The sequence below is a fragment of the Schistocerca piceifrons genome, chromosome 8, assembly GCF_021461385.2.
Source record: "Schistocerca piceifrons isolate TAMUIC-IGC-003096 chromosome 8, iqSchPice1.1, whole genome shotgun sequence".
In the NCBI taxonomy this organism is placed as follows: Eukaryota; Metazoa; Arthropoda; class Insecta; order Orthoptera; family Acrididae; genus Schistocerca; species Schistocerca piceifrons.
This window is the reverse complement of record NC_060145.1, coordinates 135,633,341-135,660,711: the sequence shown is the minus strand read 5'-3', so window position 1 is coordinate 135,660,711 and position 27,371 is coordinate 135,633,341. Positions and strand designations below refer to the sequence as shown.

The window sequence follows — 27,371 nt, the reverse complement described above, 5'->3', positions numbered from 1 at the left end:
ATGAAGAGAGGTTTAAATGTTCCTGTTGGATGTGTTACTCCGGTAACATCCAGTGACTAGTCCAAGTTTGAAGTCAGCCCTCCTGACGGACCCACTTTGGTGATACTGCTTCTGTTTTACACTGGCGGTTTCTGCCTCTCGTGAAATCTAGTAGTCCATTCAACATTACACAGTAGTGTCCGGATGCTTTCGAGCCGATAGTCCACACGTTAAGGGATCTTTGAGATCCAGGAGAATACACTACGTCATGGGAACATGACGCTGGCTAAACTACGGTGGGAAAATTTGGTAAGAAGAGGCATACATTATAAGCCAATACAAGGTCTCTTAATGTTGTTGTGTGTGCTGTTGGTGCAAATGATTCCTGCCGCCGGAATGACGACACTGCACGAGAAGCGGTTGTTGGCAGATTAGAAGCCGTTCGCAAATAAAATGGCTGGCAATTTACTATTGGCGACAGCGTCGTTTCACCCCTTTGGAAACGTTTTCAGGAGGGGGAAAACATTCATCTGCATTTTGAGCAGGGCCAACCAGTCGCTACAACTGTAAGTTTTCCTTCTGTTTGCTTCCTGGATTGCTTCTTGCACACGAGAGCAACAATATACATGTCTACTAACACTGCTAAATTCTTGCTAAATAATGTACTACCACAGCTGCGGTGCCCAGAATACGGAGTCGTTTGTAAGACTGGTTGACCACATGTACCTCCCAGAATTACCATTGCTAATTTACTTGGTCTTACGGGCGAACTGCACACCGCTTCATTTATGTCCTGCAGGTGTGATAACTATACTAGAAACATGTTTCACAAGCGATCATATGCTCAAAACCATCACAAGACAAGCACATTTCCAGACCACATAATAAATATATTAATGTCATCCAGGATTGTCAACGACAGCGGGCAGCGCCTAAAATATGTATAAATTATAATGCATTTGTTTATTCATTTATTGAAGTAAAACCAATTAATCATGGCTTTACAACAATTCAAACAATAATCCAATGTGGTGCACCACCTAAACTTACGGAACATTACAAGTGCAGGTAACGTTGCGTATAGATGAACAAGTGCTAACAGATTGTATACATGTGCCTAGCCGGTTTCTTGAAATGTATTTCTCTCTCTCTCTCTCTCTCTCTCTCTCTCTCTCTCTCTCTCTCTCTCTCTGTGTGTGTGTGTGTGTGTGTGTGTGTGTGTGTGTGTGTGTGTGTGTTTGTGTGCGCACAGATCAAAGCTTAAAGTTCAAGGACGTAGTATTCGGTATGTCAGGACCAAAAGATAGCATTTGTTTTTATGAGCAACTGGTAGCTGGTTGAGGGCAGTTAGCATACAGAAGACTGCATGAATCTCTTGCACTTATAAAAATTCACCGAGAAAATATTCTGTAGCATTTTCCACCTGATCTTTGTCATTCTTGTCACTACGATTTACTTTAGCGTGCCACCAAGACGAAATCTTAACTTCTTGTGATCGTCTGTTGCAGCGTTCGTCGTACAGTTCACGTTCCTGGCAGCCTTCTTCTGGCTGAACGTCATGTGTATCGACATGTCCTGCACCTTCACGTGAGTAACTTTACCTCCAGTCTCCAACACTCAGAACTTTTAGAAAATTTGGTTGAGTTTCGTTTACTACACTATAATCTTGCTGTGAAGGAAACAGTAATGGTACTACTCTTAATTAAGCTTAACGAGTGAAATGAAACTTACCGTATGTGTCTAACTACCTTCCACCTATGAAAATAATTATAGTGGTATGAAATGTCTTCTAGTGGGCGATTGTACACATAAAGCTTAGTACCCTTGGTTTTATTTCTCTCTCTCTCTCTCTCTCTCTCTCTCTCTCTCTCTCTCTCTCTCTCTGTTCTACCGCCTGGGCACAGAGGATGTGTGTGGAGCAGGTCTTCTAGGTACCAGGGGTCAATTTTATCACCTAATTGTGTACAGCATCTACCATTATCGGGATGATCACTGATTTTTCTGTACTTAGCTAATGTTTTAACAGTTACAATACGAATTTTCTTTCTCGATACTGACAAAGAACTTGTTTTTAAATTTTCTCTTTTGCCCTAATAAGCAAGAGAGGTTGCTTGGTATCCTGAGGCACCGTACAGCTTGGTTCTTCTCAGCCAGATCGCAAATAAATGAGAATGGAATAAAGGCTACCTACTTCGAAATGTTTGGGTAGGTATGGGAATGGACATCCATTTGAGTCATTTTCCTTGGTCGGAACCATGAGCTCGAATCCACATTTAATGTGTACCAGTGACAACACGGACCTAGCCAAAAATATGAAAATATGTAACTGTTTGGCTCTGTAACCCATCGTGCTTTTCAGCTCCTCATTACTTGCTCTGATGCACAAGGCAGGCTGTTCGAGAGACGGATTCATTGCAGAGTTGTAAACTGCCCATCTAGACAGACTACATGAGAACTGGTATCGGGTCCAGGGGTTCCCCAGTGGGAATTTATGGGAGAAAATTTCCAATTCTGTCGTTTGCCTTACAACCAAGAAAAACCTGCCGAACACCTCGGTCTGAATGAGTGGACTGGAAATATTGTTAATTTATGTCTCGGACAGTACGTCCTAGACAAAAATGTGGAGGTATAATGTGTTTCTGTAAGTATGTAATTGTTGAATGGTTCGACATGTGAATAGTATCTGACAACGTGGTTTGCTTGAGCTCCTGCTTTCTTCTCATTACCTGAACGTCGTCGCTGACGGACGAAACCGGTAATTTCCTGTTGAAATTGTGTGTAATTGCGCCTGACAGTAAAACATTCTGAAACTCGATTTCAACAATCACTGGCGACTCCACCAAGACCGAAATGTAGTTCTTTCCAAACACAACAAGTGACTGGCTGCACACCACAAATGCCCCCTAATCCATCATCGTATTCTCATTAACCCTTCACGAGACAGTGACACAGGTTATGTTGTGCCGTCTTCCTATAATATCGGGCCTCTAGATTTATCAAGTCGGATTTCGAGAGCCAATGTCGCGTTTTTCCAGAACTTCCTATTCAACACCCTGAATATTTCCGGTATACTCCAGTGTCGGTTACGCTGCCCTGTTAAGATCCTACCTGCACTTTTCTGAATTCGTTCTATGTCTTCTGGTACGCATACTTGATGAGGACTCAAAAAATTTGAAAAATTCCCCTGTATTGGCCACAGCAGCTTTCCTGTGCCGTTACCTGTATGAGTGCAACACACTTTATCAAAATCCTCCTAACATACCTGTCATGTTCCTTCAATAGACTAATTTTATTTCATATCGCTCTCGAACATTTGAACGATATTACGGACTCCGAAATTGACCTGCCCACTAGCCTTGGAATTGGATGGGATGTAGCTCTCTCTCTCTCTCTCTCTCTCTCTCTGTTTTATGAGCATTATCATGGTTTGATAGTGTTGAGACAGCAAGCAGCCACAAATTTATTTTCATTTCCATTATTCAAAACGTACTGTTACCGGTTTCGAATCATTACGATTCATCTTAAGACGGTTTTGATGCTTTCATTAGAACATGTGGTGCGTTTTTTTACAGGTTAATTGTCCTAAAATATAAATAATACATAATTGTAAGCACGCCACACAGATGGTTGCGTTACAGACTTGCACAGGATGTGACTTACGTGAAATGTCGGTTTGGAGTGTTTGTGTTCATAGTTTTCGTCGAACAGGTGTGAATGCATTCCCACTGCATTCTTATCGTTGCACACGTAAATTTTTCTCACTGAACACTTTATATTTGTCACAGAAAAGATTTCTAACATGCACCCACATGTTTTGATACATACAAAGTGCTTACAAACATTTGAGTGTCAAAGATGCTGCGATATATCGTAACATTATAAACATGTCCCATGTGTGGAAACAGATCATATATTCACTAATGCAACTGAAACGCCTTTTACGGTAGTTCAGAGGGACATTGATTTTGTGAGTTCTAGAGCGAATACTGTTAGATTAATTATGTTAGAAATTCGTCTTGTACGTGTTACGAACGTATTAATCTTTCCTCTTTGCTGACTTAAGTGATGATCTGAAAGTTTGAGCAGATATCGGTCGGTGTGTATCGGTTTTCTAAACACCCTGCGACCCATGTTTTCAGCATTTCTCGTACCCAGCACATCTAGAAAGTCTAGCTATTGGTCCTCTTCTGCCTCTACCTCCAGCTTTTTAATGTCGAAGTGGAGACTGTTAGGATGTCTTGGGAAAACACACAGCTGTTTCTCACCATGTCTAATGTGTCGTCGATATATATGCACCACCCCATAAGTTTACAAGGTCTAACACCTGCCTTTTGAAAAGATTTCGGGCTTGCAGCCGGTCGTCGTTAGCTTCCATCCACGACATTTCGACTGGACAACTGCCAGCCATCCTCAGGTGAGCCATCGAAGACTGACGAAGACTCGCGTGGATCTGCACGGAGATAAGTTGTCCTCCGATGTGTGATGGGGTTCGCAGCAGTTATTGCTTTGCCTCCCATGCATGCCGATGTAATGCGTCTTCACACGTAGGTTGTCTTGTTGGGTGTCTCCTCAGCACAGTTCTGCTCTCTGGCGCATTCGGTTCAGCGAGCTGGTGTGGCCAGCGGGTACTGACGAAGACGCCCTCCGTTCCGTAATATATAGCGTGCAGCGGGTATTCCGCGCATGCGTCAAAATCATATGGAGAGACGAACCACACCGCACGCCAGCAGCGCACCCGCTGGTGGAACTGCAGAACTCACCTGTCTTCGGCGTTGTCAATTGCCGCGGCCATCGGAGTTCTCTGACGTCTTCCTCTGGAGCAGAAAGGGTCACCCACGTACCTCCAAAAAACAGTTGGTTTGAGGGCTGCTGATTTCGTAGTGTGGCCACACGGAGAAGAAAAATTAATGGAGTTATTAGATCACCTCAACTCCATTCATGAGAACATTCGGTTTACCATGGAATTAGAGGAAAATGCACTACGGTCGCAGGTTCGAATCCTGCCTCGGGCGTGGATGTGTGTGATGTCCTTAGGTTAGTTAGGTTTAAGTAGTTCTAAGTTCTAGGGGACTGATGACCTCAGAAGTTAAGTCCCATACTGCTCAGAGCCATTTGAACCATTTGAGAGGAAAATGGTTGCCTTCCTTTCTTGAATGTGCTAGTTAGACGGAAGAGTGATGGCTCTCTGGCGCATTCGGTTTATCGAAAGTCCACATACACTGATTTGTATTTAAATTCGTCCAGCTGCCATCACCCATCGCAAACAATGAGTGTACTTAAAACACTTGTACACAGAGCTCAAGTAGTGTCAGATACAGATAGTCTGCCTGAAGAGCTGGCCCATCTCAAGGGGGTTTTCAAAGAGAATGGATATTCTACCCGGCAAATTAGCAAGGCACTTGCAACTAAGCCAAAGAAACAGGGAGTGGAGAAAGAAGAGAGCACGTCTGCTAAATCTTTAGCTTTTCTTCCCTTTGTTGGCAACATTTCTTTCAAAATTGTAAGAATCCTCCAAGGTTTCGAAGTGAAAGTAATTTTCCGTCCACCATCGAAGATTTCAGACCTGCTGGGATCAGTGAAAGACGATCTGGCATTGCGGATGGCGGGAATTTATAAAATACCTTGTCAGTGTGGCTTGTCATATATAGGACAAACACGGAGCGAGGTGGCGCAGTGGTTAGCACACTGGACTCGCATTCGGGAGGACGACGGTTCAATCCCGTCTCCGGCCATACTGATTTAGGTTTTCCATGATTTCCCTAAATCGTTTCAGGCAAATGCCATGATGGTTCCTTTGAAAGGGCACGGCCGATTTCCTTCCCAATCCTTCCCTAACCCGAGCTTGCGCTCCGTCTCTAATGACCTCGTTGTCGACGGGACGTTAAACACTAACCACCACCACCACCATATAGGACAAACATTGCGAACAGCAGAAGAACGTTGCACTGAACATCAACGCTGTACTAGCCTTTTGCAACCTAGCAAGTCTGCAATTGCTGAGCACTGCATTTCCACTGGGCACTCAATGGAGTATGACAAGAAAACAATTTTGACCACAGCAACATCCTTTTGGGACTCCGCCATAAAAGAATCAGTAGAAATTCGCATGACAGACAATCTTATCAACCGTGACAAAGGCTACCAGCTAGATAATGCGTGGAGCCCCGTCATCTCTAAGATCTGCTCCAGACGAAGACGTCGGAGTACACCGATGGCCGCGGCAATTGACAACGCCGAACACAGCTGAGTTCTGCAGTTCCACCAGCGGCGGCGCTGTTGGCGCGCGGTGTCGTTCGTCTCTCCATATGATTTTGACGCATGCGCGGAATACCCGCTGCACGCTATACACGGTGTTACAAAAAGGTACGGTCAAACTTTCAGGAAACATTCGTCACACACAAATAAAGAAAAGATGTTATGTCGACATGTGTCCGGAAACGCTTAATTTCCATGTTAGAGCTCATTTTAGTTTCGTCTGTATGTACTTTACTTCCTCGATTCTCCGCCAGTTGGCCCAATTGAAGGAAGGTAATGTTGACTTCGGTGCTTGTGTTGACATGTGACTCATTGCCTTACAGTACTAGCATCAAGCACATCAGTACGTAGCATCAACAGGTTAGTGTTCATCACGAACGTGGTTTTGCAGTCAGTGCAATGTTTACAAATGCGGAGTTGGGAGATGCCCATTTGATGTATGGATTAGCACGGGGCAACAGCCGTGGCGCGGTACGTTTGTATCGAGACAGATTTCCAGAACGAAGGTGTCTCGACAGGAAGACGTTCGAAGCAATTGATCGGCATCTTAGAGAGCACGGAACATCCAGCCTATGACTCGCGACTGGGGAAGATCTAGAACGACGAGGACACCTGCAATGGACGAGGCAATTCTTCGTGCAGTTGACGATAACCCTAATGTCAGCGTCAGAGAAGTTGCTGCTGTACAAGGGAACGTTGACCACGCCACTGTATGGAGAGTGCTACGGGAGAACCAGTTGTTTCCGTACCATGTACAGCGTGTGCAGGCACTACCAGCAGCTGTTTGACCTCCACGGGTACACTTCTGCGAATGGTTCATCCAACAATGTGTCAATCCTCATTTCAGTGCAAATGTTCTCTTTACGGATGAGGCTTCATTCCAACGTGATCAAATTGTAAATTTTCGCAATCAACATGTGCGGGCTGAAGAGAATCCGCACGCAATTGTGCAATCACGTCATCAACACAGGTTTTCTGTGAACGTTTGGGCAGGCATTGTTGGTGATGTCTTGATTGGGCCCCATGTTCTTCCACCTACGTTCAACGGAGCACGTTATTATGATCTCATGCGGGATACTCTACCTGTGCTGCTAGAACATGTGCCTTTACAAGTACGACACAACATGTGGTTCATGCACGATGGAGCTCCTGCACATTTCAGTCGAAGTGTTCGTACACTTCTCAACAACAGATTCGGTGACCGATGGATTGGTAGAGGCGGACCAATTCCATGGCCTCCACGCTCTCCTGACCTCAACCCTCTTGACTTTCATTTATGGGGGCATTTGAAAGCTCTTGTCTACGCAACCCGGTACCAAATGTAGAGACTCTTCGTGCTCGTATTGTGGACGGCTGTGATACAATACGCCATTCTCCAGGGCTGCATGAGCGCATCAGGGATTCCACGCGACGGAGGGTGGATGCATGTATCCTCACTAACGGAGGACATTTTCAACATTTCCTGTAAGAAAGTGTTTGAAGTCACGCTGGTACGTTCTGTTGCTGTGTGTTTCCATTCCATGATTAATGTGATTTGAAGAGAAGTAATAAAATGAGCTCTAACATGGAAAGTTGTAAGTAGGCTGTTTAGGTTCTTATACTGGTAACTCCACGTAGCGCTCTGTATGAAAATCACTGGCTGTGCTTTGTGCAGTCTGTGGCTAGTATGCATTGTTGTCTGCCATTGTAGTGTTGGGCAGCTGGATGTTAACAGCGCGTAGCGTTGTGCAGTTGGAGGCGAGCCGCCAGCAGTGGTGGATGTGGGGAAGTGAGGTGGCCGATTTTTGAGAATGGATAATCTGGAGGTGTGTCCATCAGAAACGGTACATTTGTAAGAATGGATGTCATGAACTGCTATATATATTATGACTCTTAAGGTAAATACATTGTTTGTTCTCTATTAAAATCTTTCATTTGCTAACTATGCCTATCAGTAGTTAGTGCCTTCCGTAGTTTGAATCTTTTATTTAGCTGGCAGTAGTAGCGCTCGCTGTATTGCAGTAGTTCGAGTAACGAAGATTTTTGTGAGGTAAGTGATTTGTGAAACGTGTAGGTTAATTTAGTCAGGGCCATTCTCTTGTAGGGATTACTGAAAGTCAGATTGCCTTGCGCTAAAAAAAAATATTGTGTGTCAGTTTAAGCACAGTCATGTACAATTTTTCAAAGGGGACTTTTCAAAGTAAGCGTTTCCGGACACATGACCACATAACATATTTTCTTCATTTGTGTGTGAGGAATGTTTCCTGGAAGTTTGGCCGTACCTTTTTGTAACAACCTGTATATTACGGAACGGAAGGCGTCTTCGATGGCTCACCTGAGGATGGCTGGCAGTTGTCCACTCGAAATATCGTGGATGGAAGCTAACGACGACCGGCTGCAAGCCAGAATATTTTTGAATATTTAGTTCGCCGGGAAAATTTTAAATTTCACACCTGTCTTTTGGATTCCTCCATGAAGAAAACCACCAGCCTAATTAGACTATCAATGGAGACTCCTAAAAGTTGAACTATGTATTTTCTTGTTCTAGAACTGTAATGTGTCCAGTGTTGGCGTCACGCCACTGCTTCCTCTGGCTGCAGCGGGATGCGCACCACGCAGTGCCCGGAGCTAGAGCGCGACCGCCGCCGCTTCCTGTGGTACTCTGCCTACGCTTGGGGCTGCACTGCTGCCATCTGCGCGGCCGCCGTTGGCGCCGAGTTCTCACCCGCCGTGCCCGAAGACTCGCCCTTCAAGCCCAACATCAATAAGGGCACCTGCTGGTTCAAAGGTCAGCTCCTGCGCCTACACTCTTACTGATGATGCACAATGAGACATCTGCTACTCAACAAATTCTCTCTTTCCCAAACATTATTTATACAGGGTGAAACGTATTTAAACAGACAAACTCTTGGAGTTTGTACGGGACATCAAAACAAATATTTTTCCTTAATGTCATTTTTCCTATGAGGATTATTTAAACCGGTGGAGGCCGTGTTACGCTCTTCAGTTTGATATGTATCCACTTTGCGAGCTAACTATTGGATTGGCTAACTTGTTAGAATTTGTGGAACATGCGATCCTATAAATTTTAGGTAGTTAGTAAGATTTGAAAGAGATTTGGTATAGGTAACACCGATCTTCGTTACCTAGATACCTAGTTGTTGCTTTCACGTGTACTGGGGCATACCCGCATCCCACGTACACAACCAGGGAAGATGGACTTATATAGTTGTTACTCAGGTCTAAATATTCAGGAACTGGCCTTCACAGGGAAACACTGGAAAACCTGGAGGCTTAGATCCCAACTAGGTATCACGTTGTTGTTGTTGTTGTTGTCTTCAGTCCTGAGACTGGTTTGATGCAGCTCTCCATGCTACTCTATCCTGTGCAAGGTGCTTCATCTCCCAGTACCTACTGCAACCTACATCCTTCTGAATCTGCTTAGTGTATTCATCTCTTGGTCTCCCTCTACGATTTTTACCCTCCACGCTGCTCTCCAATACTAAATTTGAGATCCCTTCGTGCCTCATAACATGTCCTACCAACCGGTTCCTTCTTCTTGTCAAGTTGTGCCACAAACTCCTCTTCTCCCCAATTCTATTCAATACCTCCTCATTAGTTATCTGATCTACCAATCTAATCTTCACCATTCTTCTGTAGCACCACATTTCGAAAGCTTCTATTCTCTTCTTGTCCAAACAAGTTATCGTCCATGTTTCACTTCCATACATGGCTACACTCCATACAAATACTTTCAGAAACGACTTCCTGACACTTAAATCTGAGCTCGATGTTAACAAATTTCTCTTCTTCAGAAACGCTTTCCTTGCCATTGACAGTCTACATTTTACATCCTCTCTACTTCGACCATCATCAGTTATTTTGCTCCCCAAATAGCAAAACTCCTTTACTGCTTTAAGTGTCTCATTTCCTAATCTAATTCCCTCAGCATCACCCGACTTAAATCGACTACATTCCACTATCATCGTTTTGCTTTTGTTGGTGTTCATCTTATACCCTCCTTTCAAGACACTGTCCATTCCGTTCAACTGCTCTTCCAAGTTCTTTGCTGTCTCTGACAGAATTACAATGTCATCGGCGAACCTCAAAGTTTTTATTTCTTCTCCATGGACTTTAATACCTACTCCGAATTTTTCTTTTGTTTTCTTTACTGCTTGCTCAATATACAGATTGAATAACATCGGGGAGAGGCTACAACCCTGTCTCACTCCCTTCCCAACCACTGCTTCCCTTTCATGTCCCTCGACTCTTATAACTGCCGTCTGGTTTCTGTACAAATTGTAAACAGCCTTTCGCTCCCTGCATTTTACCCCTGCCACCTTTAGAATTTGAAAGAGATGATAGGAAAGACAGAATAATTTAGAAATTTGAGAGATATTCTAGAATTCGTAGGAAAGATAAAATCTGCCTCATAGCCAAAACAAATCTTTACACATGAAAATTTTTACAATCTTCAGAAAAATTTTCTTCATCGATGTCTTGCTGAACTGCGGTGAAACTGATCGAACCGTAACATGGGACACGGCACGGAGGACAGGCGTCGCATTGGCGTACCGGACAGGAGACGTAACTGATTTGAGAGACCAGAAGGAACCTCAGGAACAGGTACTCAGGATTGTGGCATGAAACAATCGAAATTCGTCTAAGGCATGGTCAACTATTAAATATTCCTGGAAGAGAAGGGTTAGTCAAATTCCTCCAGATTCATTTTGAACTTAAAAATGGACCTGACCCATCCAATTATTCGTATTTCTCCAGATTCAATTTGAACTCAAATATGGACCTGATCCATCCAATCTTCCATCTGAGGAATGGGAAAATCCATTCGTCTTATACTTTCCACACCCAGGTGTCTTAATCGATACTGTAGTTGCACAATATCATAACTCCAGATCGGAAAACAATTTTGAAAACATGGATAGTTTCATCCATCTTCTTGAGTAAGCCGAAAGGTTCTAATCCTGGTTTTAATTTCTTTTTTTTTTTTTTTGTGTTTCGTTGGCTTTTCCAGGTGGAAGTAGATCTGAATCTTTCCTAATTTGGTTTCAAGTACGAATGTGGATAGCATGTCAGAATATTAAAAACTTTATTATTTGAGACAATTTAAAAAAAAGATTATATCTTATTCATGCATGGTTACAATGAAATTTTGCTGATAGAGAATGTTTAATTAAGTCTTGCTGCATGACCTCTCCAGCTGAAATTAATCTTTGTTAGTAGTGATTGACGATCAAATTTTTCTCTTTTATACTCCGATTGCCGCATTTTCTCATGAACATATATGAATGCAATATAACAATAAACAAATCCAACTGGGAAATGACACATTATTATTAATTCGATGAAGAATTTTCTTATTAACTGTAACTTTATAAACACACACTAAGCTAGTTAATTAAATTCTCTTGACTAGAATTTAGCTCGCGACAAAAAACCAGCGAATCCTTATGTCTGGGGACAGTTGCAAGAGACATTACAAGTTGTTAGAGGTCGTATTACGACCTTTAGTTGCTAGAGGCTGTATTACGAGCTTCAGTTTTTAGAGGGCGTATTACGCTCTTCAGTTGTAGGCAATTGCTGTCCACCAGTGTGGTAGCGCGTTGTCTCTGGCTGCTGTCCACCAGTGTGGTAGCGCGTTGTCTCTGTTTACTAATGGAGCGATACACGTGGAGTGAGTACACTGTGTATTTGGTGCGTACTACTTAGCGCACCACAACGGACGGGCTGCGTGAGACCGGGTCATCTAGCAGATTACCTGGACAGGGACGCCGTCGCACGGTAAGAACGCTGCAATTTGAGGAAGCTGTCTTCAATCAGCACTCGTGCAATTGCACGTAACGTGGGGACGAGTCAGACGAATGTAAGAACAGTCGTTCGAGAGCAATTGTTACGTCCATTTCACTTACAGTGTGTCCACAACCTGGAACCAGTTGATTATCCACCCAGAGCACAGTTTTCGCAGTGGTACCTGGGACACTGTGAAATGCATCCTACATTTCCATCCTCTGTGTTGTTTACCGATGAAGCAACGTTCGGGTGTGATGGAGTCTTCAACATGCACAATTCGCATGTTTGGAGTGAGGATAACCCACATACCACAGTTACTAGCGCTCATCAAGTGCGGTTCTTCGTTAGTGTGTGGGTCAGTGTTGTTGGGGACTGTTTAATTGGGCCATATCTGCTACCTAGGCCATTAAACGGCATGCACTATTACAATTTTCTAGCCAGAGCATTGCCAGAATTGCTGGAAGACGTCTCGCTCCCTACAACACAACGCATGTGGTTCCAACATGACGGGGCGCCGGCACACTTCAGTCGTCGTGTGCGTCGATTCCTGGACCGATGGTTCCCAGAAACGTGGATTGCTAGAGGTGGTCCTGTACCATGACCTGTTCGACCCCCAGATATGACCCCTCTGGACTTTTGTGTGTGGGTAGAGATCCGCAGCCTTGTTTTCGCAACTCCTGTTGCATCAGAAGAGGATCTGGTTGCCCGGATAGTAGCAGCAGCAGGAACAATTCAGGATACTCCTGTGATTTTTGCTCGTGTCAGACAGAACATGATCCGACGGTGTAACCTTTTTTACGTGTCAATGGCGGCATTTTTGAAAATGTACTGTAATTGGAATTTGGTTGTGTTAATGTGTTGTCTCTTGGTCATAAAAAAAATAGAAAAGTGTTTGTTGATTTAATTAATTTGCCGCCAGAGAAATCTTCCTCTACCGTTTTAAATACTCCTCCCAGGAAAAAATGACATTAGGGAAAAATATTTGTTTATTTGTTTTGACGTCCCCTACAACCTCCCAGAGTTTGTCGGTTTAAATACTTTTCACCCTGTATACTCATATGTACTAGCTGAGTACATTTGACACGCATGCGTGATCAGTGGAACTTTGCATCGCTAATTCAGAATAACGCAGCACTGCAACGTCGTATCCTTTCCAGACCGTAAGTGATATGTGTACCAAGTTTGGTTAAAATCGGATCAGTAGTTTGGATTTATAATACGTATGGATTTCACAGGCCAAGTTCCCGCAGGCTTCAAAAAGAATGTAGTTATTCCATTTTCAAAGATGGCACATTTTAACAGAATATTTATCGTACTATCACCTTACTAAGACGTGCATGCAAAATACTACCCACGACTCAACAATGCGTTTCGAGAGGAGAGTGAGTAGTCTCATCACCAGAATGTCAAACTTAGCTCATGAAGTTAAAACGCTAAAAGGCCTACCAGTACATTTTTTGCGTTTATACAGTTAAATACACTCATGCTCATAAATTAAGGATAATTGCAGAATGTGGTCCACACAACGTGGCGCTACACAAAACTGGCGCTAATAGCATAGGCACATAGGGAATACACACGACACAGATCTGTAAGTTGAGAAAACCGTCCTGAAACACATGAGCTACAAAACGCCACTGTTTCCTGCGCATACACTCCAACATCAGATATGATCCTAGGCGCTCAGTCCGGACCGCGCGACTGCTACGGTCGCAGGTTCGAATCCTGCCTCGGGCATGGATGTGTGTGTAGTGACGTAACAAGACTGTTACGCCACACGGTAGTAGCCGAAAGAAAGGCACGCGTACACACACGCCGACGGGCGTGAATTCTGGAACAGGATAACTATTGAATGGTAGCAAGAAAAGTACGGAGCTGCTTTATACTTAACTTTACTGATCCTTGTGATACATCTCTCTGGACTATACAAATGCGACTCGTAAGATACATGCACTGTTACAATTGGCGCCTTGCTAGGTCGTAGCCATGGACTTAGCAGAAGGCTATTCTAACTGGCTCTCGGCAAATGAGAGGAAGGCTTCGTCCGTATTGTCGCTAGCAATGTCGTCGTACAACTGGGGCGAGTTCTCTATCGTATCTCGAGACCTGCCTTGTGGTGGCGCTAGGTCTGCGATCACACAGTGGCGACACGCGGGTCCGACATGTACTAAATGGACCGCGGCCGATTTAAGCTACCACCTAGCAAGTGTGGTGTCTGGCGGTGACACCACAGTGTGTGATGTCCTTAGGTTAGTTAGGTTTAAGTAGTTCTAAGTTATAGGGGACTGATGACCATAGAAGTTAAGTCCCATAGTGCTCAGAGCCATTTGAACCATTTTTTTTATTGATCTGTTCCAGATTCCTGGCAAAATCCATTACCTTCTTCCCCGTCTTTCGTCACGTTCTTCAAATTTGTTTTATCGCATCTCCTGTCACGTGCTTCAATTTTCGTCCAGTCTTGAGTCACGTTATTCAAATGTTTTATCCTTTTCTCACTGTGCTCTGATGATACCTTCAGAATACTTTGCAAAATATCAATGTTCCCATCTTCGGCATTACTACAGGAAGGGATTGAGACTGCAGATGAATCCCAGCATTAGTCTCAACAACACTAGCATGCAGAGAAAAATGACATGCTACCTAGCCATATACTTGGCAAATGGTTAACATTCAACGAGCACGTAAGACTTGCAATTGAAAAAGCGACAATACTAACACACGATGTTGCCACGCTAAACTCAGCTCACTACAGACAACCATTGAAGATGCTGCGAATGTATCATACAGCTCTCTTTGAGTCTGTTGCGTGCTTCGCAGCAAGTGCCTGGCCACATCGACTGTCACTCGCGACATACAAAGCCGCCGTGAGGTGTGGACAAAGAGGTGTATTTCCCAGAATATCAGGGGCATTTGGTACCACGTCCGTGGAAGCCGTACGCTTGTACTTGTGACCTACCACACTGATATAACCATTGTACACACAACAGCGGCATATTGACTCTAACGGAGAAAACTGGTGAAGGTACACGAGATAGCAGAGGAGCATATTTCAGAAAAATACGAATTAAATCTTTGGAAGGTTGAGACATGGCAAAGAGAATAGTAGGAAACATCTGACGAGGACCGTCGGGTCTCCTCCTCCTTCCTGAATATTCAGGAACGTTTGAGGATCATACATGTTCACCCAAGTCTCGGTATGGTACATTTGCTGAGGGGCCATGGCCCTCGCCCTACACAGCTGCACCGCTTTAGCGTTAGCCAAAGTAATACATTTGAGTGTGGGGAACAGGCATCGCCGAACACATAACACTAAAATGTGGGACGCACACACACATAACACCGATGACAGAAATCGAAGAAATAGGGCAAGCTTTAAGAGACCCAGATAAATGTTGCATGCCTAACGGATTACTGATGAAATATCAAGTACTCCGCACGAGACTTACAATCAGCAACGACCATATAAGAAATCGCGACCAGACGCAAACCCTACACCTCAAGATGATGCATGGGACAACAGAGATTCAAACACTGAAATTGGGAACAGATGGTGACATGAGTACACCAGTTTCATCAGATACAGATACATGTAAGACATAGCAGCAGATCACATGACTCGAGCGGTCGATGGCGCTGCAGTCATGGACTGTGCGGCTGGTCCCAGCGGAGGTTCGAGTCCTCCCTCGAGCATGGGTGTGTGTGTTTGTTCTTAGCATAATTTAGGTTAAGTAGTGTGTAACCTTAGGGACTGATGACCTTAGCGGTCCCATAAGATTTTTTAAAAAAGATCACATGACTGTAACAAAACTACAAGTAATAAGTTAGTAATAAAATATTAAACGACGAATTTTCCTGTTTGTACAGAGTAAAACAAGTAATTCTTAATTTTTTTGCATCATTATTTTCAAACATGTAATTTGTTAATATGTAAACTGTATTAGATGCTAATCGTAAAACATGTGAATTTTATAACATTGTGTATAAACATACATATAAAGTATCATAATTCTTAACTACACAAAGATGAAGGCACAATGTAGACAAGAAGTGCCTTTCGGAGAGACGAGGCTCAAGGTCGCCGTCCACAGAGCTCCTCTCCCACTTACGGTACGAGCAAATGGCCGAAGGAATTGTAATAACAAATACTACGGTTAAACCTCATACACAAACCACATAGAGTTAATCTCGCCACAAAAGTACATACAGTTGTAAGTATAGTGCAACAGAATACGCTAACTCAGGTGAGACAGGCTCCAAGTGTTTATTGAAGCCCTCCCTCTTAAAATGACCAGGTAAATAGACTTCTTTTATCATCTGAATCTTTCCTCTATTCTATTATTTCTTCCTAAGAACAAAGTAAGGTTCTTTCATTTCCCAGATTGTACTTTATGAAGCACATATTTTTAATTACCAATGTAATTATTTAAAAGATAAGAAAAATAACAGCACTCAGAGAATTTCTAGAAAAACACGAAATGTCTGTGTGCAAATTGTTGCTAATTTTTAGCAGCAAACGACCCACCATAGTTACCAAGACTGTAATGTTAATAAATAAACAGATTGAAGCGCCAAAGAAACTGGTGTAGGCATGCTTATTAAAATACAGGGATATGTAAACAGAGAGTGTACGGCACTGCGGTCGGCAACCCCTATATAAGACGACAAGTGTCTGGCGCAGTTGACAGATCGAGAACTGCTGCTACAATGGCAGGGTATCAAGATTTAAGTGAGTTTCAACGTGGTGCTATAGTCGGAGCACGACCGATGGGACACAGCATCTCCGAGGTAGCCAGGAAGTGGAGACTTTCTCGTACGACCATTTCACCAGTGTACCGTGAGCATCAGGAATCCAGTAAAACAATAAATCACCGACATAGCTGCGGCTGGAAAAAGATCCTGCAACAACGGGATCGACGACGACTGAAGACAATCGTTCAGCGTGACAGAAGTGCAATTCTTCTGCAAACTGCTGCAGATTTCAATACTGGGCCATCGACAAGTGTCAGCGTGCGAATCATTCAACGAAACATCATCGACATGGGCATTTGGACCTGAAGGCCCACTCATGCACTCTTGATGACTGCACGACACAAAGCTTTACGCCTCGCTTGGGCCCGTCATCACCGACATAGGACTGTTAGTGACTGGAAACATATTGCCTGGTCGGACGAGTCTCGTTTCAGATTGTATCGAATGGATGGATGTGTACGGATATGGGAACAACTTCATGAGTCCATGGACCCTGCATGTCAGCAGGGGACTGTTCAAGCTGGTGGAGGCTCTGTAATGGTGTGGGGCTTGTGCAGTTGGAATGATATGGGATCCCTGATGTGGTATGGATAGCTACGATGCCACGGCGTAAATACAATTTCTAAAGTTGGCACTACGGCAGACACCGACGACAGCGCACTCTAGCTGGAGCGAGAGAGCTCTATGAGCTCCGCTCCAGATTCTGCCCATTTCATCAAGAGCAGACGGCCGGGACACTTAGCACTTCATTGGAAAGTTATGTAACCGTTTATCACTTGATTTTGCCTATAGTAAACATCTATAATTTGACATGCAGTACCGACCTGCTCCTACTCACTTCCTTCGTTCGGCCGACCATTCAGTTTATCGGAGCAGATCTACGCGCCGCCTTCCAGGCGGGATACAAAACCTGATACGTCTAGATACTACCCTGACCGGTGACGCATACGTGAGCATCCTGTCTGGTTACCTGTATCCATACATGTCCATTGTGCATTCCGACGCACTTGGTCAATTTCAGCAGGACGATGTAACACTCCCCACATCCACAATTGGTACAGAATGGCTTCAGGAACACTCTTCTGAGTTTAAACACTTCCGATGGCCATCAAACTCCCCAGACATGAACATTATTGATCATATCTGGAAAGCCTTGCAACAAGCCGTTGAAAAGAGATGTCCACCCCTTCGTACTCTCACGGATATATGGACAGACCTGCAGGATTCATGGTGTCTATTGCTTCCAGCATTACTTCAGACGTTAGTCGAGTCCATGCCACGTCGTGTTGCGGCACTTCTGCGTGTTCGCGGTGGTTCTACACGACATTAGGCAGGTGTAATAGTTTCTTTGGATCTTCATTGTAATAATTTATAACCTTCTTTGGTTTGGGCTTGTAACGTCCTTCGGATCTTCGGTCTTGGCTAACACTCAGCGGTAGAGCAATGACATTGTTATTTCCTATGTATCGGTACACACGATCCAAACAGAACATTGATGAACTAAACTCGAGACTTGTGCGATATATTCACTTCACCAAATGTAATTAAATCGTTTATAATCAATGGTTTATCAGTTGCTATTTAAATATTAGTGATAAGTTCAAATTAATTCCAGCGACACCGAATTCCCTATAGACTGGTTGTAATCTCAAACTTATAATCAGTCGTAACAGTGTAATTAATTCCTAATGTCAGGGAGTTTCTATATAAGCGCCGAGCCGAGCGCTTCAGTCAAATATCATCGTAGCACGTTATCTCTATAAATAATATTGTAAAACTTGAATGATAAATGTATGAAATGACACGATATGCTGGTTTATTACCAAATATTAGTCACTTCCTAACAGAGACGAGAGGAAGAAGCTTTCTCAGGTGTTGGGGGAATTATAAATTATATGCTTCGTAACTATCGTCAAGTTCCATAGTCCATTAGCTATTACGAATGAAATTGTCTGTCTGTGTTCACTTCCTAAATAGTGTTAACTTCGGGTTATGTAATTAAAAGTAACTTCTGTCTAATATATGCAAGTCCTCTATCTGAATTCTAAATAACGTTTATTTTAAGTCAAATTGTCGTTTCACTGCGTCGTAGTAGATCGCAATAATCAATTCTGGAAAAAAAACAATCTAATTGCGCCTACATACACGAGCATTCAAAAGTTTGACCTGCTTCGGCTAACTCTCGTAACGTAGTGACAATGGATTGAATTATCCTTAGCCGTTACTCACGAATCTCAAAGAGTACTCACACGAAGTATTCTTTGGGAACGTTGATTCTACTTTGCGAATTTTAATTATAATAATTTTGCGATTTACTATGATTTTGAATTTTAAGTTTGATTTTACTGGAATCCTATCTTTCTTACGTATGTTAATAAATTACTAAGTATTAGATTCCCGATTCAATTACCACTCCGTCTACAGGCCACAAGTATCCTACCGGGACCATCCGACCGCCGCGTCATCCTCAGGGAGGATGCGGATAGAAGGGGCATGGGGTCAGCACACCGCTCTCCCGGTCGTTTTGATGGTATTCTTGACCGAAGCCGCCACTATTCGGTCGAGTAGCTCCTCAATTGGCATCACAAGGCTGAGTGCACCCCGAAAAACGGCAACAGCGCATGGCGGCCTGGATGGTCACCTATCCAAGTGCCGACCACACCCGACAGCGCTTAACTTCGGTGATCTCACGGGAACCGGTGTATCCACTGCGGCAAGGCCGTTATTCCTGATTCAGTTACTGGTTAATATCCAAATAATAGTGTTAACTGGAAATTTGTTTGCTTGTTCATTTTTCATGGAATTTGGAACTTGTTTTGGGGAAATCTTTGGGAATTTTGGAGCTAATTTTTTATTTTCATTTCTCGTCCGAGGAAGTGGCATTACAGGTTCTTGAGGAAGAATGGGCTGTCAGTCATCACAGACATTCACACACCTCATTCAATGTGTCCCCAGCAGAGATCAAGCAGGCATAAAAGCGGAGGATGGACGCACCCCATGCTAATTTCTATTAATAGTTGTCTGCATGCTTTTGATCAGATAGTGTATGGCCAACACCGACTCAAAGGAAGGCCTCGGCGCTTGTTGGTGACGTTACGTCAGCTAGGCACGGCGAACGCCAGGTCTGTTGCTGGCAGAAACGCCTCGGCGTGCTTATCACTATAAATCTCTTATTTTTGGACAAAATGTTTCGTATTGTTTTGGATTCTGCAGTTTTATTTAGATGAAAGATTTTCTTACTATCATAAAGCTACAAATAAAGATCATAGTTCTGTATTACTGAATCCTGTCGAAACAAACGTAGATCAATATGAGAAGATGCTTTGCCCCATTGCAAGCTTCGGAAATTTTACATTCAAGTAATTATATTTACTTGATCCATTTTGTTATAGAAACTTACCCCAACCCCCTTACAATGAACTCGTTTCTTTTATTTATTTATTTTCGTTTGACATCGTTACTAGAAATGTGTACTAATTTACAGATGTAAATGTCCAACTGTTGCCAGTCATTAGATTAAAGTCGTTTTCAACGAAAGGAATTCTAAACAGGCCGGCCGAAGTGGCCGTGCGGTTAAAGGCGCTGCAGTCTGGAACCGCAAGACCGCTACGGTCGCAGGTTCGAATCCTGCCTCGGGCATGGATGTTTGTGATGTCCTTAGGTTAGTTAGGTTTAACTAGTTCTAAGTTCTAGGGGACTAATGACCTCAGCAGTTGAGTCCCATAGTGCTCAGAGCCATTTGAACCATTTTGAATTCTAAACAGGAAACAAAATAGCTTCATACATCGAAAATACTGCTGAGCTTAAACTTTTTTAAACATGCACATTAGAAAAGATAAATATTCCCTTCTTGCAACTGAAAGAAGAAACATTATAAGAAAAAAAAATTATTTGATAAAACAAGTATCTCTCTTTTGTCTCTTCTTCTGTCGCCCACCCCCTCCCCCAACGTGTACAGTCGCAAGATATTTCATTAACATTCAGTGCTCCTCACCCCATATTCAACCAAGATTCCTAAAGAAGAGCACCAATATGTATACAGTTTCTTGTAAAAGCAACCCAGTAGAAACGTAACTTCCTCAGATTTACAAATAAGATAAAGAAGCACGAACTCTGTTGCTGCTGGACCACGAAGTTGTTTTTGTATGTCAATCCTTAAAACAGGTGGAAATTTAAGTTCAGGAGTACACTATTTGTTAAGAAGTGTAATGAATTGCACAATTAGTTGATTGCAGAAATCTCCCAGAACAATGTGTGTTGGTCAACTATCGCCAAAGTTTCACATTTTCCTGTGTCAGAGAGGGATACACCACTATTATGAATATGCCTGCAACAGACATGGCGTTCGCCGAGCCTAGCTGACGTGACGTCACGAACAAGCGTCGAGGCCTTCCTTTGAGTCGGTGTTGGTATGGCTCCTGCGAATCTACAGCAAATCTTATTCTTTATGATACGGTATGCTACGGCCGTTGTGGTTGCAGGAACGACGGCGACGCTGGTGTACTTCTACGGGCCGATGGCGCTGCTGCTGGTGTCCAACCTGTGCCTGTTCGTGTACACGGCGGGCCGCATCTACGTGGCGCAGCGCGGCTCCGACATCCTGCGAAAGCCGGGCAGCCAGCAACACCACGGGGGCAGCAAGAGGCGCCAGCAGCAGGAGCAGCAGAAGGAACTGGGGCCGGAGCAGGTGCGCAGGGAGCAGCGCAAGGACCGCGAGAGGTGAGGCGACGCCATCGTGGTCCCAGACCACTTCTGTCGGGGACAAATAGGGCGACGCTGCTGGTCACGGAAAAACTTCAGTATACTCTACTGGCCACTAAAATTGCTACACCAATAAGAAATGCAGGTGATAAAAGGGTATTCATTGGACAAATATATTATACTAGAACTGACATGTGATTACATTTTCACGCAATTTGGGTGCATAGATCCTGAGAAGTCAGTACCCAGAACAACCACCTCTGGCCGTAATGACGGCCTTGATACGCCTGGGCATTGAGTCAAACAGAGCTTGGAGGGCGTGTACAGGTACAGCTGCCCATGCAGCTTCAACACGATACCACAGTTCACCAAGAGTAGTGACTGGCGTATTGTAACGAGCCAGTTGCTCCGCCACCATTGACCAGACATTTTCAATTGGTGAGAGATGTGGAGAATGTGCTGGCCACGGCAGCAGTCGAACATTTTCTGTATCCAGAAAGGCCCGTACACGACCTGCAATATGCAGTCATGCATTATCCTGCTGAAATGTAGGGTTTCGCAGGGATCGAATGAAGGGTAGAGCCACGGGTCGTAACACATCTGAAATGTAAGTGCCGTCAATGCGAACAAGAGGTGACCGACACGTGTAACCAATGGCACCCCATGCCATCACTCCGGGCGATACGCCAGTATGGCGATGACGAATATGCGCTTCCAACGTGTGTTCACCGCGATGTCGCCAAACACCGATGCGACCATCGTGCTGCTGTAAACAGAACCTCGATTCATCCGAAAAAATGACGTTTTGCCATTCGTGCATCCAGGTTCGTCGTTGAGTACACCATCGCAGGCACTCTTGTCTGAGATGCAGCGTCAAGGGTAACCGCAGCCATGGTCTCCGAGCTGATAGTCCATGCTGCTGCAAACGTCGTCGAACTGTTGGTGCAGATGGTTGTTGTCTTGCAAACGTCCCCATCTGTTGACTCAGAGATCGAGACGTGGCTGCACGATCCGTTACAGCCATGCGGATAAGGCGCCTGTCATCTTTACTGCTAGTGATACGAGGCCGTTGGGATCCAGCACGGCGCTCTGTATTACCCTCCTGAACCCACCGATTCCATATTCTGCTAACAGTCATTGGATCTCGACCAACGCGAGCAGCAATATCGCGATACGATAAAACGCAATCGCGACAGGCTACAATCCGACCTTTATCAAAGTCGGAAACGTGATGGTACGCATTACTCCTCCTTACACGAGGCATCACAACAACGTTTCACCAGGTAACGCCGGTCAACTGCTGTTTGTGTACGAGAAATCGGTTGGAAACTTTCCTCATATCATCACGTTGTAGGTGTCGCCACCGGCGCCAACCTTGTGTGAATGCTCTGAAAAGCTAATCATTTGCTTATCACAGCATCTTCTTCCTGTCGGTTAATCTTCGCGTCTGTAGCACGTCATCTTCGTGGTGTAGCAATTTTAATGGCCAGTAGTGTATTTCTGAGCTGTGTGGCGAGGTCGCTACCGGTTGACTCGAGCACCATCTTTGGGTATATGGGAACTAGCGATCTCTGGCGAAGAACAGTGGAGTGGACAGTCAGGCAGAGGCTTGTCAGGGGTCTCACAGAGGATGACGCATGAGACAGAACGTAGTCGTTTTTGGGTTAGTGTGACCAGATTTCCCAGTACGCTCATGTTCCAGCAGAAGGCTGTGTGTAGTGGCGCAAGATTTTGATTCGTGTGCCGTACTCGGGCACGAGTGACAAAGCGCGCAGTCTGGCTGCACTTTTCCCCTACTGACGTACTACGCTGTCTGAGCGCGAGGAGGGGATAGAGGAGAAAACTGCGTGCATGCCAGACTTTAATGGCAGTGCTGTTGCACTGCGTGTGACTTGGTTTTATATTTCACATTCCTCAACAACACAACTCACAAACAAAGTAAGTTTTAAGTATTATTTAATCATTTTTGGGGACTAACTGTCGGCATATGGGCAGATGCAGAGAATTTTACATAGTTTTGCTCTGAAGTTCCCACGTGAGCCGTGTGTCGGCTCTCAACATATATCGCGCTGTTAAGATTGTTCTGAGTCGTTAATTGATTCTTTCGTATTTACCGTTATGCTGCCTACGTTTCTGTTGAGATTCCCCTCTGGCGGCGTGTCTGGTCTTAACGATCTTCGAGTCGTTACTTCCTGTTATCCTTGCGTAGGGGAATAAGATCATTAAGGCGGGGGGAGGGGGGGGGCGGGGATGGCCGGTTGGTTGTTGGTTGCCTAGTGGTGACGAGTCGGTCGGTCGCCTTTTAAAATTCCTTTGAAGCCAGTGAGCTTAAGAAACTTGACTTTCTTTGTGAGAATTTATGCGTTCTACAACGCAATTTTCTTTTTAAATGCATCCCTAGCAAATCAGAAAGAAGTTACCTAACAATATCTTATGGTAGGCAGTGTGCGGTCAAGTCCACTTAAAATGCGAAGTCTGCAAACCATTCTAGATATTCTAATTTTCGTTTCTTCACTCTTTTTTCCTTCATAAATTCAACAATAGCAAGTTTTAAAACGAAAAATCGTTCTAGGCATGCCCCTGAATTAGCCAATGCACTTTGCAGTATTATATGAAGTCTCCATACTCTTGGTTCAGTTCCACTGAAACCTGTTGCAACAGACATTGGGATATTATGCATACCACCAGTTTCTTCAAGTGATCCAAGCCTGAAAATTTAGCAAAAAGTGCTTCTTAATGTACAGAACAATAAATCCCGTCTGTCGAGAATTGTATCTTTTTGCTCTTCCATTGTTCAACTCAATCTTTAAATTTGTTTGTGCATGGTATTGTAATGAAGTTTCATAGCAAATATGCTGTACCCGTCGCTTGTGCGAACAGAGAATTACCATCCCCCTCCAGTGTCATTGCCATTCATAGTAAAGGTCTGTGACGCTAGATCGCTAGAATGCCTCTCTTTGTGCAAATAGTCTCTGGACCAGTGAGTGTCCTTCATATCACGAACATATAGCGAAGGGTAAATAGCGCTGACACCACGATTCTCCACAACTCAGAGGCTATGCCTACCGAAAAATGCCGCACAGTAATTCTAAATGAAATACAGCGCTGCTCCAGGTACCTCCGAGAAGGAAGGAGCAAAGCCAAGTGACAGGCTGGGCCTTAGCCCACACGTGGCTAGTACGCGGCCCGCACACCATGCACGCGTGAAATTTGCCGCGCTGTGAGCAGCAGTTATTGCGCTTTACCAGCCATTTGATCGGTAAGTTGAGTGTACATTAGCCTGACTTGTTTGCATGCTTGATCGAAGATGGAGCTAGGAATATGCCACTTTCTTTCTAAAGATGAACATCCTCTGGTATTTCTGTGACACATATTCCGGCCAGTGACTCTTGTGTGTCCTGCTCTGGTTTAGTGATTATTGCCTGTTTGGTGCTCACTCTCCGCCGTCAGTTTTGCAGCCCTGCTTTGGTAAAGCCTATTTTTGAACTTCCGTCACATATGCTCAACCCTCTTCCTCGTAGGCAACCTACTGGATCTATTATGGCCTATTTTTCTTAAACTACACCACTGCCCAGTAAAACTGCTACACCACGAAGATGACGTGCTACAGACGCGAAATTTAACCGACAGGAAGAAGATGCTGTGATATGCAAATGATTAGCTTTTCAGGGCATTCACACAAGGCTGGCGCCGGTATAGACACCTGCAATGTGCTGACATAAGGAAAGTTTCTAACCGATTTCCCATACAAAAACAGCAGTTGACCGGCATTGCCTGATGAAACGTTGTTGTGATGTCTCGTGTGAGGAGGAGAAATGCGTACCATCACGTTTCTTACTTTGATAAAGGTCGGTTTGTAGCCTATCGCGAATGCGGTTTATCATCTCGCTACATTACTACTCGTGTTCGTCGAGATCCAATGACTGGTAGCAGAATATGGAATCGGTGCGTTCGGGAGGGTAATACGGAACGCCGTGCTAGATCCCAACGGCCTCGTATCACTAGCAGTCGAGATGACAGGCATCTTATCCGCATGGCTGTAACGCATCGTGCAGCCAAGTCTCGATCCCTGAGTCAACAGATGGGGACGTTTGCAAGACAACAACCATCTGCACGAACAGTTCGACGACGTTTGCAGCAGCATGGACTACGAGCTCGGAGACCATGGCTGCGGTTACCCTTGACGCTGCATCACAGACAGGAGCGCCTGCGATGGTGTACTCAACGACGAACCTGGGTGCACGAATGGCAAAACGTCAATTTTTCGGATGAATCCAGGTTCTGTTTACAGCATCATGAAGGCAGCATCCGTGTTTGGTGACGTCGCGGTGAACGCACATTGGAAGCATGTATTCGTCATCGCCATACTGGCGTATCACCCGGCGTGATGGTATGGGGTGCCATTGGTTAGACGTCTCGGTCATCTCTTGTTCGCATCGACGGCACTTTGAACAGTGGACGTTACATTTCAGATGTGTTACCACCCGTGGCTCTACCCTTCATTCGATCGCTGCGAATCCCTACATTTCAGCAGGATAATGCACGACCGCATGTTGCAGGTCCTGTAGGGGCTTTCTGGATACAGAAAATGTTCAACCGCTGCCCTGGCCAGCACATTTTCCAGATCTCTCACCAACTGAAAACGTCTAGTTAATGGTGGCGGAGCAACTGGCTCGTCACAATACGCCGGTCACTACTCTTGATGAACTGTGGTATCGTGTTGAAGCTGCATGGGCAGCTGTTCCTGTACACGCCATCCAAGCTCTGTTTGAGTCAATGCCCAGGCGTATCAAGCCCGTTATTACGGCCAGAGGTGGTTGTTCTGGGTACCGATTTCTCAGGATCTATGCACCCAAATTGCGTGAGAATGCAATCACATGTCAGTTCTAGAATAATATATTTGTCCAATGAATACCCGTTTATCACTGCATTTCTTCTTTGTGTAGTAATTTTAATGGCCAGTAGTATAAAAAGGCAAATATCTCAGGGAGAGTATTTTAGGTTAAGTCTTTCAGTGTTGTTCTTACTTTATTCTTTTAGAGGGTCTTGAGAGCTGTATATGTTGTTTTACACTGTAGAGCCGAAGAAACTGGTATACCTGCATTATTGTGTAGGGCCCCCGCGAGCCCGCAGAAGTGCCGCAACACGACGTGGCATGGACTCGACTAACGTCGTGAGTAGTGCTGGGGGGAACTGACACCGTGAGTCCTGCAGGGATGTCCATAAATCCGTAAGAGTACGACCGGGTGGAGATCTCTTCTGAACAGCAAGTTGCAGTGCATGCTAGATATGCTCAATAATGTTCTTGTCCGGGGAGTTTGGTAGCCAGCGGAAGTGTTTAAATACAGAAGAGTGTTGCTGGAGCCACTCTGTAGCAATTCTGGACGTGTGGGGTGTCTCATTGTCCTGCAGGAATTGCCCAAGTCCGTCAGAATGCACAATAGACATGAATTGATGCAGGTGATCGGACAGGATGCTTACGTATGTGTCACCTGTCAGAGTCGTATCGAGACATATCAGGGGTCCCATATCACTCCAACTGCACACGCCCCACACCATTACAGAGCCTCCACCAGCTCGAACAGTCCCCTGCCGATATGTGGGGTCCATGGATTCATGAGCTTGTCTCCATATCCGTACACGTCCATTCTTAATACAATCTGAAACGAGACTCGTCCGACTAGGCAACATGTTTCCACTTATCAACAGTCCAATGTCGGTGCTGACGGACCCAGCCGAGGCGATGAATGTTTCGCACGCTGACACTTGTTGATGGCCCAGCACTGAAATCTGATGCAGTTTGCAGAAGGCTTGCACTTCTGTCACGTTGAACGATTCTGTTTAGTCGTCGTTGGTCCCGTTCTTGCAGGATCTCTTTACGGCCGCAGCGATGTCGGAGC

At 44.6% G+C, this 27,371-nt stretch overlaps 1 protein-coding gene across 1 annotated transcript in view; it reads left to right on the top strand.

Moving 5' to 3' along the window:
- The window catches only part of LOC124712131 (probable G-protein coupled receptor Mth-like 3), a 262,497-nt gene that overhangs the window by 183,377 nt on the left and 51,749 nt on the right, over positions 1 to 27,371 (top strand). The window contains exons 7-9 of the mRNA XM_047242430.1: positions 1,488 to 1,566; positions 8,814 to 9,001; positions 21,252 to 21,489. Coding sequence (XP_047098386.1) covers positions 1,488 to 1,566; positions 8,814 to 9,001; positions 21,252 to 21,489 — 505 coding nt within the window. The remainder of the gene's footprint in view (positions 1 to 1,487; positions 1,567 to 8,813; positions 9,002 to 21,251; positions 21,490 to 27,371) is intronic.